At 49.5% G+C, this 18,479-nt stretch overlaps 1 protein-coding gene and 1 long non-coding RNA gene across 3 annotated transcripts in view; one reads left to right on the top strand and one right to left on the bottom strand.

Moving 5' to 3' along the window:
• The window catches only part of LOC127005644 (uncharacterized), a 100,002-nt gene that overhangs the window by 67,995 nt on the left and 13,528 nt on the right, over nt 1–18,479 (bottom strand). For both annotated transcript variants that reach the window (XR_007758772.1, XR_007758771.1), the window contains one exon: nt 13,060–13,301. This is a non-coding gene — a long non-coding RNA (uncharacterized LOC127005644). The remainder of the gene's footprint in view (nt 1–13,059; nt 13,302–18,479) is intronic.
• Nucleotides 6,701–17,008, top strand: LOC127005642 (WD repeat-containing protein 86-like). Its single transcript, XM_050874658.1, has 8 exons — nt 6,701–8,628; nt 9,380–9,501; nt 10,189–10,328; nt 11,257–11,418; nt 12,106–12,231; nt 13,093–13,273; nt 15,129–15,303; nt 16,717–17,008. The coding sequence occupies exons 1-8, from the start codon at nt 8,411–8,413 to the stop codon at nt 16,838–16,840; spliced, it is 1,248 nt and encodes a 415-aa protein (XP_050730615.1). The 5' UTR covers nt 6,701–8,410; the 3' UTR covers nt 16,841–17,008.

The raw sequence follows: 18,479 nt of genomic DNA, 5'->3' as shown, positions 1-18,479 counted from the left end.
TATGATTCCGGTGACCCTAACCACCGGGATCGTGATGTCATCGCTGCTTTATGAAAAGAAGTTTTCAGTTTTCCGTATCATCCTGAAGCATGCACACCATTCACTCAACCATTCATGCATATGTACATACAATGCACACAGTGTTAAGATTGGGGCCTATCACAAAGCTATGTTCGTAGGACAAGGGACAAGGGGGAGTGGGTATATTCATATACTTAATATGTATATTTTCGATTATTGTAAATAACAATGTACACCATTCATATAGCATCCGTTACGTTCAGTCATAATCAAGCATACGCCAAGAAATTATACCCGTCACCAAAAACATGAAGTAAATCATAACTCGCTGATCCCTTCTGGAAGGAAAGCGGTTCACCCAGACACACGAACATCAACTTAAGTATGATAAAAAAATAAAAATAAAAATTAAGAAAAGAACTAAAAAGAAAAGAAAAAGAAAAGGATTTAAAAAACGCCAATAGAAAATAAAAGAAAAAGAGAGTAAAAGACCAATGGAAAACAAAATAAATAAGATAAATTAATATAAAAAAAAACGAAAACATGCATCCATTCTCCATGAAATCAAATGTGTCAGTGAGTACTGACTTGACTCAGGTTGACGCAGTCGGTGTAAACGGAGCTGCGTCAATATGAATCGACTCAAATGACTTGACGTGACTCGACTCGACGCGACTCGCTTGGTGTACACGCAGCCTTAAAGCATGTTGCCTGCATGGCTAAACAAAGACCAAAGCTGCTGGGCAACAAGACATCAATAGGACACATGTTCTTACAGTTATATCTATTTACCAACATCAATTTAAAGTAAGAGAATGAGCTTTTTAAGATTATAAGAAGAACATAAGGAGTCTGCAAGAGGCCGGTGGGGTTGTGCAAGACAACTCCTGTCAACTTAAGCCCTTTGCTGCGTGTCCTGCCCGGCTCTCTTGCCCCCAGAACCTTATTAACATCACCCTTATAAACCCTTTCATCCATTTATAAACGTAAACCCATCCTATCCGGCCCTCTTACTACCAAAAACTGATTAGCATTCCTCTTATTAAAACCCTTCATCCATTTATAAACAAAAACCCATTGCGACATGTCCTACCGGTTCTCTTGCCACCAAAACCTTATTAAACACCACCCTTATTAAAGCCCTTCATCCTTCTATAAACACAAACACTGCAGCGTGTCCTGCCCGGCTCTCTCAACACTGCTAACACACCCTTATTAAAGCCCTTCACCCTTCTATAAACACAAACACTGCAGCGTGTCCTGCCCGGCTGGTAACTTCCACACGCTGGTCCTCACACTCTCCGCGACACTGTTCCTCGTGAGGCTTCTTGGCTGTCTTCTTCCTTGTCGTCGCATCTTCTTCCTGTGCTCGTGTTGGGTCAGTTTTCCTTTTTTTTTCCTCGTGTTTAACTTTTTTTCTTGCTTTAGTTCTTGATTTTGTTGTTTCGCGCGTCTTTTCTGTCCTTCCTCCTGTCGTCGGGGGCTGGGGAGTGGGGGGGGGGAGTCCACTTCTCGAAGAACAACATGAATTAATCTGTTCGGAAGACCAAATCTTTTTCCGAACACTCGGCCCAGGAATCGAACCCGAGCCCCGAGGCGGGCGGCCCACCCGTCAGCCAGGGGAGTCCCGGCGCGGCCCCGGCCTGAGCCGCGCCTCACGGTGACCTGTTCCAACCTTTGTCTCGCTTTACTGTTCAGCCGAACTTGCCTTCCTCAGCTTTGTTCCGTGTTTTTCCTCCCTTATTCCTCTCTCTGGCGTTACTTTCCCGGCCTTTCCTGTTCCTTGCGTGTTTTCCAGTTGTCTTCCTTCTTGTTCTCATTCTTCGGGCCTTGCTGCCGCAGGCGTATCTAGCTCCCCGGGTGTTTTCCCTTCTTCTCCTCGCCGTCGGCCTCGGGGCGGGCGGCAGCGGGATGAAGTGTCGCGGGTCCGGGGCCGCCCACTCAGGGCCCCGGGGGACGTCGGGCCAAAGGGCAGGCATCCCCATGGCCAGCCAGACGCAGAACCCCACCAGGAGCACCGCCGCCGGCGTGGGCAGCAGCGCCCGCACGACAGTCACCGCGACGACCCACAGCAGGGCTGCTGCCGCCGTCGGCACGTGCTGCAGCCCCCGCCTGAGAGCAGACGTGTCCGCCGCCCGCTCCTCTGCCGCCCTCTTGGCCGCCTCCCTCCCCTCTGCCGCCCTCCTGGCCGCCGCCTCCTCCTGGGCGGCCCGGAGCTCAAAGTCTCGCAGCAGCTCGGCGAAGACGGAGCCCGAGTCGGGGAAGCGGACGGGGCGGGTCGGGGCCACTTGGTGGGGACAGCCGGGTCGGTGGACGGTGTTGTCCCGCTCCTCGGCGTGCGCCAGCTGCAGGAGCCGCTCCAGGCGCCGGTCTTTGCTGTCCTGTTTGTGTTGTTCTCTTCCTTTCCTTACTGTTCTTGTTTTTCCGGCTTTGCTTTCCCCAGCGTGGCTACTTTTCCTGGTCTTTTCCTTTCCTTTCCTTGTCGTCGGCCTCGGTGAGTCCGCCGAACAGCTGCCGGCCGGCGCCCGCACCGCCTCCCTCTCCTCTGCCGCCCTCTTGGCCGCAGCCTCCTTCCGGAGGTCATGTTCCCGCAGCAGCTCGGCGAAGACAGACCCAGAGTCGGGGAAGCGGACGGGGCGGGGCGGCGGCGGCTCCCTGGCACGGGGCGCAACACTCGCAGGGCTGGGCTGCACCCCCTCCTGGACGGCGGCGGCGGCGTCGGGCAGCAGCAGCGGGCCAGGCTCTGCAGGCAGGCTGGCCACGCCGGCCCCTTGTTCCGCTGCCGGCCGCGCCAGGCTTCCCCCGGGCACCGCCGGGAACAACGGGTGCTCGCGGCGGGCACAGCCGGGGTAGTGCAGGGCGAGGAGCAGCTCGTTGTCACGCGCCTGCCGCAGGAGCCGCGCCAGGCCACCCAGCGCCTTGTGCTGCACGGCGCGGCCGCGCAGGCAGCACAGCTGCAGGGCGAGCCGCTGGTCCTCGGCCTTCCGCATCAACTTCCCCAGCTTGAGGGACGCGGCCGCGGCCGCCTCGTTGTACCACACCTCCTCCCCCTCCTCCTCCTCCCTCAGATTCCAGCCGCCCTCCTCCAGGGGGATGGACATCAGCTTGCGCTTGTAGGCGAAGAAGAGCGCGCCGCGCTCCTTCACGATGACTCGGACGCGATCTGGACGCTTGCAGCCCCCAGGGACGTGCACGCGGACGCGCACGGTGAGCGAGACGGTGTTGACTGTATGCATGTCAGCGAGAGAATGAGGGGTGTCAGGGGCACCCCCTGGGGGCACACCCGCCAACTCCAGCCTCCCGCACCGCCCTTTATTACTCCAGCCTCCCGCACCGCCCGCCAGCTCCAGACTCGACGCTATCTCCACTACTCCAGGAGCGGGCATCTCAACTACTCGCCGGCCAGCCAACGCCGAGCCCCGCCGCCGCCCTGCCAGTCCCACGGCCTTCACAGAGAGCCATAAGGGCGGGGATGGCGGGCTACATAACTTGTTATCGCCACTAACTTACTAAGGACACGTGGCGTAAGGAGGATGACGTCGTGCACGTCGTGAACAGGTTGAGGAAGTGTTTCATTTATTTTCTAGCTGGATAATGTTTTATTTGGGGGGAAGAAGTAACTTTGGTACTTGCTAACTCATCTTGTCCCCTTTCCTGGTTGAGCAGGTTGAGGAGATGGTTGCGTTTTTCCTTAACTTTTTGGTCGGAGAATGTTCATTTTAGGTAAGAAGTAGTTTTGGTGCTGGCTGACTCCCGCGTCCCCTTTCACGTTGAGGAGGTGGTTGCGTTGTTCCTTTGTTATCAAGTGTTTGCTTTTTTTAGTAGAAAGATGAAAGACGACTTGGTGTTGGGAGCTCTTCCTCTCCTCCTCTCTTTCCTTCTCCGTATTTCTGTTTCTTCTTTTCTTCCCTGCATTTCTTTCTTCTTTTGTTTCTTGTATTTGTTTGCGACAAAAGGAGACGGTCGTGGTGTTGGTGTCTTCCTGTCTTCTCTCCTTCTTCAGACCCTTGTAATTCTGTCTTCTTTTCTTCTTCTCTTCCTCGTGTTTCCTTTGGGTAGGGGAAGATGCTTACAGTGTTGGTGTCTTCTCCTGTCTTCTCTCCTTCTTCAGACCCTTGTAATTCTGTCTTCTTTTCTTCTTCTCTTCCTCGTGTTGCCTTTGGGTAGGGGAAAGTACTTACAGTGTTGGTGTCTTCTCCTGTCTTCTCTCCTTCTTCAGACCCTTGTAATTCTGTCTTCTTTTCTTCTTCTCTTCCTCGTGTTTCCTTTGGGTAGGGGAAGGTGCTTACAGTGTTGGTGTCTTCTCCTGTCTTCTCTCCTTCTTCAGACCCTTGTAATTCTGTCTTCTTCTTCTCTGCCTAGCATTTCCTTTGGGTAGGGGACGGTGCTGCCTGTGTTGATATCTTTTCCTGTCTTATTTTCTTTCCATTTTAATCGTATAACATTTTTGGGGTAAGAAGTAACGTTGGCGCTCATAACTCATTGTGTCCTTTTCTGATTTGTCTATGTGTTCCTTTTAAATAAACTACAAACACAAGCAAGCCACGCCCCTTCTCTATCTCAGGCTGCATGTGATTGGTGGATGCTGGGAAGGGTTACGGACTGTATTTTTAAACGCCTCAGTTCGCATGATTGAAAAGCCTCTCGTAGGAGTTGCAGGGATGTTCATGGACTCTTTTGCGATTCCAGTGATATACTATTACACGATTCTGCTCCAGGAACGGGAAAATCACCAATGAAAACCCGGTTAATCTTCTCTGTGGCCTCGGGAAAGAGTCGCACTGGGAGACCGATACGTTTAATATGGACCTAAATCTTACTATTATGAAACCAAATTGATGAGTCCGTTGTGGCATTGGCTCCCGCGGGTCCTTTCCTCTCCTCGCTCTGCCACACAGCCCCAACATCTATTTCTTCCTCTCATATGTCAGCTATAGGTAACATATGAGAGGGAAAAAAATACGTGCTGGGACTGTTTGGCAGAGCGAGGATAGGAAAGGACCCGCGGAAACCAATACCACAACGGACTCGACAATTTGGTTTCAATATAGTGGCAGATAGGCTGAAGAGAGCGGGGGGAAATACGAGGCAGAGACGAAGAAAAGAAGACAGAATTACAAGGGTCTGAAGAAGGAGAGAAGACAGGAAGACACCCACACAGAAAGCACCTTCCCCTACCCAAAGGAAATGCGAGACAGAGACGAAGAAGACAGAATTACAAGGGTCTGAAGAAGGAGAGAAGACAGGAATAGACACCAACACCACGACCGTCTCCTTTTATCGCAAACAAATACAAGAAACAAAAGACGAAAGAAATGCAGGGAAGAAAAGAAGAAACAGGAATAAGGAGAAGAAAAGAGAGGAGGAGAGGAAGAGCTCCCAACACCAAGCCGCCTTTCCCCTTCCCCTTATAATAAGATTTAGCATATGGACAAATCTTACTAGTGGCAGAAAGGCTGAAGAGGGCGGGTCTTATTTGCCTAACTAACGTGAACGGAGTATAGCCATTAAACAGTATACTCATAGTCCATGTATAATGTCTATCTATACAAGGGTGACTAAGTGCCTGGACCCTCAACCCAACAGCAGGGAGTGGTTGACGTCAGGAAGATATATTAGCGTTGGTCTCCAGGCGAAGGTGTGTGTGTGTGTGTGTGTGTGATTGGATGGCTGGACGGCTGTGTGGGATGGGAATTAATGATGTATGTGTGTGTGTGTGTGTGTGTGTGTGTGTTCCATTTCAAAAGACTATGGCAGCATTCTCAACATTCTCGGCTTACACACACACACACACACACGCGGGTGACGCAACACACACACACACACACACACACACACGCAACTCGTCGGGGTCGTGTGTGTTGTGACGACCCGAGCGCCGCCTTCACGACAATATTGATCTGATTATCTATGTCGAGGGAAGAAAAATTACACACACACACACACACACACACACACACACATGACGTCATTACCTCCCTTCCCCCCAACTCCACAACTATCTCAAATCTCCTCCCCCTTCCTCCCCTTTCCGAGTGGAGATTGATTACATCCCTAGAAATAAGCACAGTATGAGAAGAAGACTTAACCGAGCATCTGCATAAACTGGACACGAATATTATGTCAACAGGACCCGACAACCTAAGTCAGAGCTCTTTAAATAACCCGATAAGTAGAAACAATTGTCTAGTGATTCAAACGATACTTTATTCTGGAGCCGAGCCATCCGATATTGGAACAACCTTCGTGCATAAGTAGTAGTTTGTGAGGAAACGATAAGCTCCTTTGAATTCGCATTAATTGTTCTTATCTCTCTCCCTCTCTCCCTCCTTCCCTCGTTGAAACTCCGTCCCCTCACGCCGTTCACCAACCCCTCTCTATCCTCCCCACATAACCACCTCCCCCCATCCTCTACCCCTTATGTCCTTCTCTCAATAAACAACCCACAACACAACTGACTCCCTCAACCCCAACCCCCCCACCCGTACCTTTTACCAACCTCCTTAGTCACCTTCCCACTCACTTCCCCCTACTCTTCCTCCTCTCCCCCCATCTAGCACCTCGCTCACGCCTCCTCGCATCAATATGGTATCCTGGAGATCAGAGAAACACAAAACAGCTGTGATGGAAGCAATCGTTCAGCGAGGAGACAGTCGTGTGTTGGGCGAGGTGGGGAAGAGGAGGAGGAGAAGAGGAAAAAAGAGGAGAAGGAAACAGAAAAGAGGAGAGAGAAAAGAAGGAACTAGTGGTGTTGAATAAAGAGGAGAATAAGAAGATAAGAAAAGAGGAACTAGAACAGAGAAAAGAGGAGGAAGAGGAAGAGAAAAGAAGGAGAAACTAGAGGTGATAAAGAGGAGTAAGAGATGAGAGAAAAGGAAATAAAAGAGAGAAAAGAGAAAAGAAGGAATTAGATGTTGAATGAAAAGGAGAATAAGAGATAAAAGAGAAGAGAGGAAAAGGGAGAAAATATAACAAAGAAGAGAAACAAGCAGCGTTGAATGTCGAGAAGGAGAAGTAAGAAGAGAAAGTAGAGGAGAAGGAAAGGGAGAGAAGAAGATATAAAAAATAGTGTGAGAAATAAAACGAAGCAAAAAAGGGGAAAAAAAAGAAAGGGAAGAGAGAAGAGAAAGCAGTGACTAGAGAGAAGGTAAGAAAAGTTAGTGGAAAGGGAAAAGAGAAACGAAGAAACCAAAGGAGAAGGAGAAGAGAAAGAAAACAGAGATAAACAGACACCAAATAAGAAAGAAAGACCAAGAGAAGGAAGAAGAATAAGAGAAACGAAGAGAAAAAGAGAGCATGACAAGAACATAGATAAAAGTGAAAGAGAAAGAAAACGTATACAAGACAAAGGAGGCGAAAAGAAAGGAAAAAGGAAATTAGGTGAAAACGAAAATAAAAGAGGATGAGGAAACGTGGAAACATGGAAATTCAGGCAACAGAAAGTCTATGTACTTATCACGAGGTTGCCCGCTGTTGTGTATTAAACTGCTCGGTAGCCACTTCGTCCCCACAGAGCAGATGAAAGCACTTCGTAATCAGTTCCCTCCTGACGCAACGAAGTAAAGGTCGATTCGGTTTAAAATAAGTTGGTTTTCGCATTTACTACTTCTAAGGGACGATTTTTCCAATGGCGGATGACTCGGTATGATAAGAAACTCCTGCCAGCGTCTGTACTTCATCGCCTCACTTGAATTGGTAGACCGTTATTTCTGGTTCTTGTGTTGGTTTGTAATAATTTTAGAGTGATCGACGTTACTGGGAAAGGAAGAGGAGAAGGGGGAGGAGACGTCTATCAACATCATTAATATTTTGTCGACCTTCATCACCATCACTACCACAACCACCACCATGACACACATCAAGAACCACTAGAACCAAACTCGTGAACCAGGAAACAACATTAAACGCACCTCGAAACAAACACCACTAAAACAAACCACACACACACAAACACAAACAAACAAACAAACAGAGGAACAGGTAAACAAACAAAACAAAACAAAAATCAGACAGCCCTAAAACCAAACACAAAGAGAACACAAACACAAAAAAAGCAACAAGAAAAAACATACATAGAAAACATCAAGCACTAAAATCACACACAAACAAACAAACAAACAAGCGGAAACCAGCAAAAAAAAAACATAACACACTTCAAAACAAACATTACTCTCAAAACACACAAACAAACAAACAAATAAACACAAACAAGCAAAAAAACAACAACATATAACACACCTCAAAACAAACACTACTCTCAAAACACACACACACACACACACACACACACACACACAACCCCCCCACCCCCCACCACCCCCCCACACACGCACACAACCTCCCCATCCCACACACCCACACAACCTCCCCTCCCCCGCCACACACCACCATGGGATCAGGCATCAGTAAAGGAGGAAACGGACTGTGCAAACGCCGCCGCAAGGGTAAGGAAGGCCATCTGCTGGAGACCCTGAAGGAGCACAAGGGAAGCATCAACTGTGCCGTGCTCTCCGATGACAACTCGCTCCTGGTCACCGGCTCAGACGACGGCACTGCGAGACTCTGGAGTGCCCTGACCGACCCTACGGAGTGCCTCGGTGTGTTGAGGTGCGTTGCGAGTGCCAGTGTGTGTGTGTGTGTGTGTGTGTGTGTATCTTGCTGGTGGTTTCCTTATGATTTCTGTTGTTTTTGTGTGTGAGGAAGAAAGGAAGGAAGGAAGGTTGAGGAAGGGAATATGTGTGTGTGTGTGTGTGTGTGTGTGTGTGTGTGTGTGTGTGTGTGTGTGTGTTCCTGTTGGTTCAGTCCAGATTTAACAGCTTGGCAAAATGAGGTTCAACTGATCGTTTTTTTATTTGTTTTGTTTTGCAGTGGGGAAGGAAGGAAGGAAGGAAGGAAGGAAGGAAGGAAGGAAGGAAGGAAGGAAGGAAGGAAGGAAGGAAGGAAGGAAGGAAGGAAGGAAGGAAGGAAGGAAGAAAGGAAGGAAGGAAGAAAGGAAGGAAGGAAGGAGGGAAGAAAGGAAGGAGGGAAAGAGGGAAGGAAGGAAGGAAGGAGGGAAAGAAGGAAGGAAGGAAGATAGGTAGGAAGGAAGGAAGAAGGAAATAAAGAAAGGAAGGAAGGAAGGAAGGAAGGAACAAAAGGAGGGAAGGAAGGAACGAAGGTGGAAGAAGGGAATGTGTGTGTGTGTGTGTGTGTGTGTGTGTGTGTGTGTGTGTGTGTGTGTGTGTGTGTGTGTGTGTTGTGAGGAGGTGGAAGATAAGTGGTATTATGTATATACGTCTCTCTCTCTCTCTCTCTCTCTCTCTCTCTCTCTCTCTCTCTCTCTCTCTCTCTCTCTCTCTCTCTCTCTCTCTCTCCCCAGTGGCCACGACGGGCGCGTGACCTGCGTGGCGATAAGTCAGGGCTTGGTCTTCACGGGCGGCGTGGACACGACCATCCGGAAGTGGGACATGGTGATGGGGGAGTGCTTGTTTGTCTACACAGGTGAGCACGAGAGAGAGAGAGAGAGAGAGAGAGAGAGAGAGAGAGAGAGAGAGAGAGAGAGAGAGAGAGAGAGAGAGAGAGAGAGAGAGAGAGCATGACCAGCGGGTTATATGGGTTCTTTACTGCCGTATGGCAATCTGGTACCATTCCTCCTGACTGGAAGAGGGGGCTGGTCGTCACTATCTGGGAAGGGAAATGGGACCGACAGGACTGAAACAACTACCGTGGTATTACACTGCTCAGTGTGACAGGCAAGGTGCTTGCACATCTATTGCTCATGCTGGTCCGTAGCTAGCTGCTGACGCTGCAGAGACCTGAACGGTCTGTGTTCACGCCTGGTACGAGGACGCCCTCAGAGTACGTGACTCTTGCAGGTCGAAGGATCCTGCCGTGAGGTACTTGGGATGGGAAGGGGCCTGCATGGAGACCTACCCGAAGGAATCCCAGGGTCTGGCGTTATAGGGTGGGCGAGGCGACATGACCCCGTCGTATGCCCCATAGATTGATTGATTTCTCCTCTTCCACCTCTCTTTAATAATTCAACTTTTTCTTAACCTCATACACCTGCTTCCTCCTTCTCCTCCTCTTGTTAGTTAATTCACCTTTTTTTACTTCCACCTGCTTTCTCCGTCTCTATCTTTCCTTAATTAACCTCGTCCACCTGTCACCCCCCCCACCCCCCCCCAGGCCACGTCCAGCAGATCCACCACCTCCTGACCCACAACGAACTCCTCTTTTCCACGTCCTACGACAAGACGGCGAGGGTGTGGATGATCGATGCCGACGAGCTGATGACGCCCGACGAGATATGCATCAGAGTGTTTGAGGTGCGTGGTGGTGGTGGTGGTGGTGGTGGTGATATCGGCTTGGTGTCCCTTGTTAGTGGTGGTCAAGGGTCTGGTCGTCGTGATGGTGGTAACAATGGTAAGGGTGTTGGTACAAGGGGTAGTTTTGTGCATGGTGGTGATGGTGATTGTGGTGGTGCTGATATAGGGTTGGTGTTTCTTGTGGTGGTAGTGGTTGTGGAGGGACTGGTCGTCGTAGTGGTGATAACTACGGTGGGGGCGGTAGTGCAAGGGGTAGTCTGGGGTATGGTGATGGTGGTGGTGTTGATGTGAGGGGGAAATCAGCGCCAAACATGCTAACATATACTTCATTCTGGTACTCCATCGTGTTCGTCCCCTTCCCTCCCTGCCAATGATACCCCCACCCTGGACCGATATCTCCCTCCCTGCCAATGATATCCCCCAGCCCAGGATCGATATCTTCCTCCTTGCCAATGATATCCCCCACCCTGGACCGATATCTCCCTCCCTGCCAATGATATCCCCCACCCTGGACCGATATCTCCCTCCCTGCCAATGATATCCCCCAGCCCAGGACCGATATCTACCCCCTGCCAATGATATTCCCCACGCCAAGACCAATATCTCCCTCCCTGCCAATGATATCCCCCACCCCAGTACCGACATCTCCCTCCCTGCCAATGAGATCCTCCACCCTGGACCGATATCTCCCTCCCTGCCAATGATATCCCCCACCCTGGGCCCGTATCTCCCTCCCTGCCAATGAGATCCCCCACCCCAGGACAGACATTCCCCCCCCTGCCAATGATATTCCCCACCCTAGTACCGATATCTCCCTCCCTGCCAATGATATCCCCCATCCTGGACCGATATCTCCCTCTCTGCACATGATATCTCCAACTCAAGACCGATATTTATCTTTTTGCAAATTATATGTCCCTTTCCCCAGGGTCACCAACGAGCCGTGTACCCTATGCTGTTCATCCCGGGCCATGACACAGGGATAACCGACGAGGATGGTCTCCACATCAACCCCGGGGACACGCTTATCACGGGCAGCACCGACACCACGGCCCGATCCTGGTCACTCGACATGGACATCTGCCTCAAGGTGAAGGAGATAGTTCGTCCGCTGTGCTCGTGTGTCTCCTTATGATCTTCCTTTTATTTGACCTTCCTATCTTATACATGTCATCTGTTATCCCTTCTCATACTACCAACGTTGCCAGATTGTCGTACTCAGCCGGTTATATTTCCCGACTTCCTACCCCAAAACTGTCTTCTGGGCTCCAATAACGAAACTCATTTATAGTTATCGTTAAAAGAGTTAGATCCTGATGTTTCTTGACAATAGTTAGGCGTCAGAAACCGGTAAATACTGTGCTCTGAGTACGATAATCTGGCAACGGTGCATACTATACATGTCATTCTTCATCTGTTCTTATATCACGCGTCCCGTCACCTGTTCCTTGCTCCTATATTTTCAGACCCGCTAACTCTTCCTCTATTCCTTCCCCTGCTATGAAGTGTTCTGAACCTGTCCAGAACTTGCCCATAACCTGTTCTTGACTTGGACCTCTCCACAACATATCCAAACCATGTTCCAAAGCTGACCATGAACTGTTTCAACCATGAGCTCTCCACAACATGTCCATATCCTGTGCAAAACCTGTTCCTGATCTACCCTGGACCAAGACTCTCCATTACCTTCTTATAACCTGTACATGACCTGTTCCTGACCTTCCTCACCCTCCTACAAGTTGTTCCTGAGACCTAACGCACCTGTCCGCCCCGCCAGGTGTACAAGCATCACCGCGGGGCCATCACCTGCATGGACAGAGACCCCACTGGCCGCTTCCTCTACACCGGCAGCCACGATTGTACTGTCATCGTCTGGAACATCCTCAGCGCCAAGTGTCTGCGGGTCCGTAGCGCCAATAATTTATACTCTAGTCTAGTATACTCTTAGTCATATGAGACGAGTATAGTGACACCTAGGGGCTTACATACCATTGCAGTATGACGCAAGGAAGTCTCTCTGTGATTGAACGCCTAACATGTTCGTCTATGCTATTAAGACTCATTATCCTCCTCCTCCTCCTCCTCCTCATCATCATCATCATCATCATCATCATTATCATGATCTAATCTTACATTTATTAGTTGTCTTCCGCCTAAGAAATAACTCATGTGAAGGTTGGTGGCGTCTAAGTATACCGACTTTAAACCCCCGACTAAAACACGTTAAAAATCACCTCACAACATAAATCACCTATACGACAAGTTCCATAATCTACTCACCACCATCCTCGCTTTCTTGACCTTTAGAAATAACTGATGTGGGAGTCGGTAGCTAATGAGAATACCGACTTTTAAACCCCCGACTAAAACACGTTAAAAATCACCTCACAACATAAATCACCCATAAGACAAGTTCCATAATCTACTCACCACCATCCTCGCTTTTTTTGGCCTCTAGAAATAACTGATGTGAGAGTCGGTAGCGTCTGAGAATACCGACTTTTAAACCCCCGACTAAAACAAGTTAAAAATCGCCTCACAACATAAATCACCCATAAGACAAGTTCCTTAATCTACTCACCACCATCCTCGCTTTTTTTGGCCTTTAAAAATAACTGATGTGAGAGTCGGTAGGGTCTGAAAATACCGACTTTAAACCCCCGACTAAAACACGCTAAAAATCACCTCACAATATAAATCACCCATAAGACAAGTTCCACAATCTACTCACCGCAATCTTCCTCCATCCACACCGCGCCATCAGGTTCTGGAGGGGCACAAGGACGGCATAACCTGCGTGAAAGTGGTCAACCGCCTCATGTACACGGGCAGCGCGGACTCGACGGTTCGGTGTTGGGTGCGAGAGTTTGGCGACTGTACGCGGACCTACAAGCAGAGCAACGGGGAGGCCAGCGTGGTGTGCCTGGGCTTTGAGAGCGGCGCGTGTGAGTACTGCAGGTGGTGGTGGGGACACTGAAATATAAAACCAGTATGTATAAGTCAGTGGTTAAGTAAGGAGAGTGGTGTAAGGAGAGTAGTGTAAGGAGAGTAATGTGAGTAGTGGGTGGCGATAGTGGTGGTGGAACTAAAAAAAAAAAAAAATAGTACGCAGGTTAGTGGTTCAGTAAGTGGTCATTTCAGGGATAAGAGGCAGTAAGGAGAGTAGTGTAAGGAGAGTGTAAGGAGAGTAATGTGAGTAGTGGGTGGCGGTGGTGGTGGAACTGAAAAAAAGATAATAGAACGTAAGTTAGTGGTTCAGTTAGTGGTCATGTCAGGGATAAGAGGCAGTAAGGAGAGTAGTGTACGGAGAGTGTAAGGAGAGTAATGCGAGTAGTGGGTGGTGGTGCTGGTGGTGGTGGAACTGAAAACAAGGTAATAGTACATAAGTTAGTGGTTCAGTTAGTGGTCATGTCAGGGATAAGAGGCAGTAAGGAGAGTAGTGTACGGAGAGTGTAAGGAGAGTAATGTGAGAAGTGGTGGTGGTGGTGGTGATGGTGGTGGTTGTGGTTGTGGTTGTGACGCTGAAAAATAAAAACCGGTACGAAATTTGGAGGTTAAGTAAGTAGGTTAAGTAAGTACATAAGGAGAGTTGACTGAAGCGTTCTCACTCTGGTAAGTATAATAACTATAATATATATGGTGACTACTACCATTAACACTTCTACTATCATTATATATATTCCTGGACTTCCACCAACACCACCATTACTGTAACTCCATTTCCCTTTCTCTATTTCTTTCTACTACAATTACGACAACAACCAACACTACTAATACTACTAACACTACAACAATCATTATTTAAAACCCCGAACTTCCACTACTAACACTACTACCATCATTACTTAAAACCCCGAACTTCCACTACTAACACTACTACTATCATTACTTAAAACCCCGAACTTCCACTACTAACATTACTACCATCATTACTTAAAACCCCGAACTTCCACTACTAACACTACTACTATCATTACTTAAAACCATGAACTTCCACTACTAACACTACTACCATCATTACTTAAAACCCCGAACTTCCAATACTAACACTACTACTATCATTACTTAAAACCCCGAACTTCCACTACTAACATTACTACCATCATTACTTAAAACCCCGAACTTCCACTACTAACACTGCTACCATCATTACTTAAAACCCCAAACTTCCACTACTAACACTACTACCATCATTACTTAAAACCCCAAACTTCCACTACTAACACTACTACCATCATTACTTAAAACCCCGAACTTCCACTACTAACACTACTACCATCATTACTTAAAACCCCGAACTTCCACTACTAACACTGCTACCATCATTACTTAAAACCCCGAACTTCCACTACTAACACTACTACCATCATTACTTAAAACCCCGAACTTCCACTACTAACACTACTACCATCATTACTTAAAACCCCGAACTTCCACTACTAACACTACTACCATCATTACTTAAAACCCCGAACTTCCACTACTAACACCACCACCACATAACCACATCTTCCTCTTTTCCTTCTTTTTCTACGTCCACCACCAACACTAACAAAGGCTGGTATTACAAGACACGGCCATATCACATCAGCTCTCTCTAAAGGTCAAAGAGGGGATCAATCGGGTTCTAATGAGTGTTTCTTTAGGTTCATGGTACAGAAGAAGGGTCAGACTACCACCAGGGTCATAAAACTACCCCTGGAAATGCCCACAACTCCTACGAAAGCCTTGTCAAATATGTGTTCTTGGGCGGCGAAATGTCTCATAAAATGACCCCCTTAAACACCACCGCCTTTCCAGTGTTCGTGGGCTACACAGACTGCCTCGTTAGGGCCTTCGACGCCAAGAGCAGCACATTGCGGAGGGAGTTTCGAGGCCACACTGAAGCCGTCAATCACATGGTCCTGAACGGCGGGCGACTCTACACGACAAGCTCTGACGGGGCGCTCAAAGTGTGGGACGCCTCGGGAATAGGGTGAGGAGGAAGGAGGCCGGGAAGGGTGACCAGGGTGTGTGGATATGAAAGGATACGGTATAGAGTGGATAAGTGGATTTGTGGATGAGTGTGAATGGGATAACCTTCTGGAGTAGTGGATGGGGGACTTTTTTTTCTACGCTTCACGTATGGCGCCGGTACAGTTTCTTGGTGTCCGTTATGGCGCAGACAAGTGTTTATAGTGGTGCCATCTCGCTTGGCTTGTGAAGGGTATGATGTGGAGAATGGGAAGATGTGGAGGAAGGGATGGTGTGCTTGAAGGGTGTGAATGTGTAAGGGTGATGTGAGTAAGAGAGGCCCTGAGGAATGGGTGAGTATGGTGAGTGAGGACGCTATGATTAACTGCATCACCACCACCACCACCACCACTACCACCACTACACTCTCCACTCCACCACCGCCTCCTTGACCATCCATCACCATCGCCACCACTACACTCTCCACTCCACCACCGCCACCTTGACCATCCATCACCATCGCCACCACTACACTCTCCACTCCACCACCGCCTCCTTGACCATCCATCACCATCGCCACCACTCCACTCTCCACTCCACCACCGCCACATTGACCATCCATCACCATCGCCACCACTACACTCTCCACTCCACCACCGCCTCCTTGACCACCCATCACCATCGCCACCACTACACTCCACTCCACCACCGCCTCCTTGACCATCCATCACCATCGCCACCACCACACTCTCCACTCCTCCACCGCCACCTTGACCATCCATCACCATCGCCACCACTACACTCTCCACTCCACCACCGCCTCCTTGACCATCCATCACCATCGCCACCACTCCACTCTCCACTCCACCACCGCCACCTTGACCATCCATCACCATCGCCACCACTACACTCTCCACTCCACCACCGCCTCCTTGACCACCCATCACCATCGCCACCACTCCACTCTCCACTCCACCACCGCCTCCTTGACCATCCATCACCATCGCCACCACTCCACTCTCCACTCCACCACCGCCTCCTTGACCACCCATCACCAGCGCCACCAATCCCCGCACCACTCCACCACCGCCTCCTTGACCATCCATCACCATCGCCACCACTCCACTCTCCACTCCACCACCGCCTCCTTGACCACCCATCACCATCGCCACCACTACACTCTCCTCTTCACCACTGCCTTCCTCACCACCCATCACCACCACCACCATTACCACTCATCACCATTACCACCACCCACACCAACACCACTCATCACCATCACCACATCCCTTCACCAACATCACCTCACCCATCACCACCATTCCTACCACCCATACCAACACTACCCATCACCACCACCACCACCACCACCCATCACCATCACCACCACCCATCACCACCACTAACCCGTCTCCCCTTCCTCCCCCATGAACAGAGACGAGGCGCCCAACACCCCCGAACACACAAGTGACGCTCAACACCCTGACCTTGACCTCGATCTCGACGATTACCTCCGGATTGACGAGGACGAGGCGGACAACAGCAGCAGCACCCAGTGATCTGCGAGCCCCCCCCACCCCCCACCCCTCTCCCCTACCCCCTCCTTCTCCTTACCCCCTATTCCTTCTCCCCAGTCTCCCCTTTCCCTGGCATCTTCTTCTCCCCCTCATCTCCCTCTCCGTTTCATACCCCTCTCCCCTAACCCCTTTAACCCCCTTCTCTCCCTACCCCCTATTCCTTCTTCCCAGTCTCCCCTTTTCCCTGGCACCTTCTCCCTTAGCCCCCAACCCCTCATCTCCCTCTCCGTTTCATACCCTCTCCCTACCCCTTTAACCCCCTCTTTCCCTATCCCCCCCCTCTCCCTACCCCCTATTCCTTCTCCCCAGTCTCCCCTTTCCCTGGCACCTTCTTCTCCCTTCCTCCAACCCCCCTTATCCCTCTCCCCTACCCCTTACCCCCCTCTCTCCCATCCTTCTCCCCACCCCCTCTTTCTCTTTCTCTCTCCCACCACCACCCACACCCCTGTGCTCCTCTACCAACCCCCTTTCTCTCTCACCCTCTTCTCCTTCCCTCTCCTCCCCTCTCCCCAAGCCTCCTTTTCCTTGCCCTTTCTTCCTTCTCACCCCCTCTACCTTTCACCCTCTCCCTCTCTCTCTCTCTCTCTCTCTCTCTCTCTCTCTCTCTCTCTCTCTCTCTCTCTCTCTCCCCATTCCCTCTAAGCCCCTTCTCCCCAACCTCCCCTCTCCCTCCCACTCCCTCTTATTCCTGCCTTTTCCTTATTCTCTTATTATGATCCCAATTGTAATACCCGTCGTTTTTTCCTCATTTATCAATCCCCCTTTATCCCCTATCGATGTCATGTTTATGTTATTTTATCCCTGTCCCTTGCTAATCCCTGTCCGCCAGCCGTTGTCTTGGAGCGCGGCCGTTGGTGTGGCAGTGTCAGTGTTGTAGGTGTTAAGCGATGTACCCAGCAAATATATTCATGATGTGTATCGATAATGATCAAGCAGTGGGGAGCTCTCCTGATGTATGTGCGTATGATAAGTGCTAGAAATGGAGGCCGCCAAATAACTACAATGTGTGTTAGTCTAGAAACACTGTGATAAATATACTTTGTGTTAGCATGGAGGCATCAAGATGTGTGCATTGAAAGTGGGAGTCTAGAGAGATTACGATTAATTTACAGTTATAGGAAGCAGACGCAAGCCCGTCCCGGTGAAGTATGTATACGGGAGGCGAGGAGTGCCACAAGTCTATCAAAACACCCTCCTGTGTCCTCACTTCCCGTTTCCCTTTTGTCTCATTAACACCAGAGAGTAGTTCAGCATGCTCTCTAAAGACAAATTCTCTTACTTTCCACACCACACTACATACACGCCACACACACACAATTTTCCTATAATTTTACGAACATTTCATAGCAACTGATTATAAAACCCGCCTCGGAGTTCCCCCGTCTGGAGAGGGGACCAGAAATGAGGTTGCTGACAGTAATTTCTATTATGTTCACTCTTACTATCTCTGTCCTAAATTTCACTCCCAAGCTGGATGCTGCATCGATCCACACAACGGCATCATTTGCTCTCGTGCTGACACCCTTTCCCGTAAGCGCAACAGCGATGATCCGTAACGTGCTGATGTTTGAATAAATAAAAAGTCGTAACTACTGTATCTTTGTTTAAATATAATCCTTTA

Source organism: Eriocheir sinensis, chromosome 30, assembly GCF_024679095.1.
Source record: "Eriocheir sinensis breed Jianghai 21 chromosome 30, ASM2467909v1, whole genome shotgun sequence".
NCBI classification, from domain to species: Eukaryota; Metazoa; Arthropoda; class Malacostraca; order Decapoda; family Varunidae; genus Eriocheir; species Eriocheir sinensis.
The sequence above is the reverse complement of the archived record's forward strand: the minus strand, read 5'-3'. Positions and strand labels throughout refer to the sequence as shown.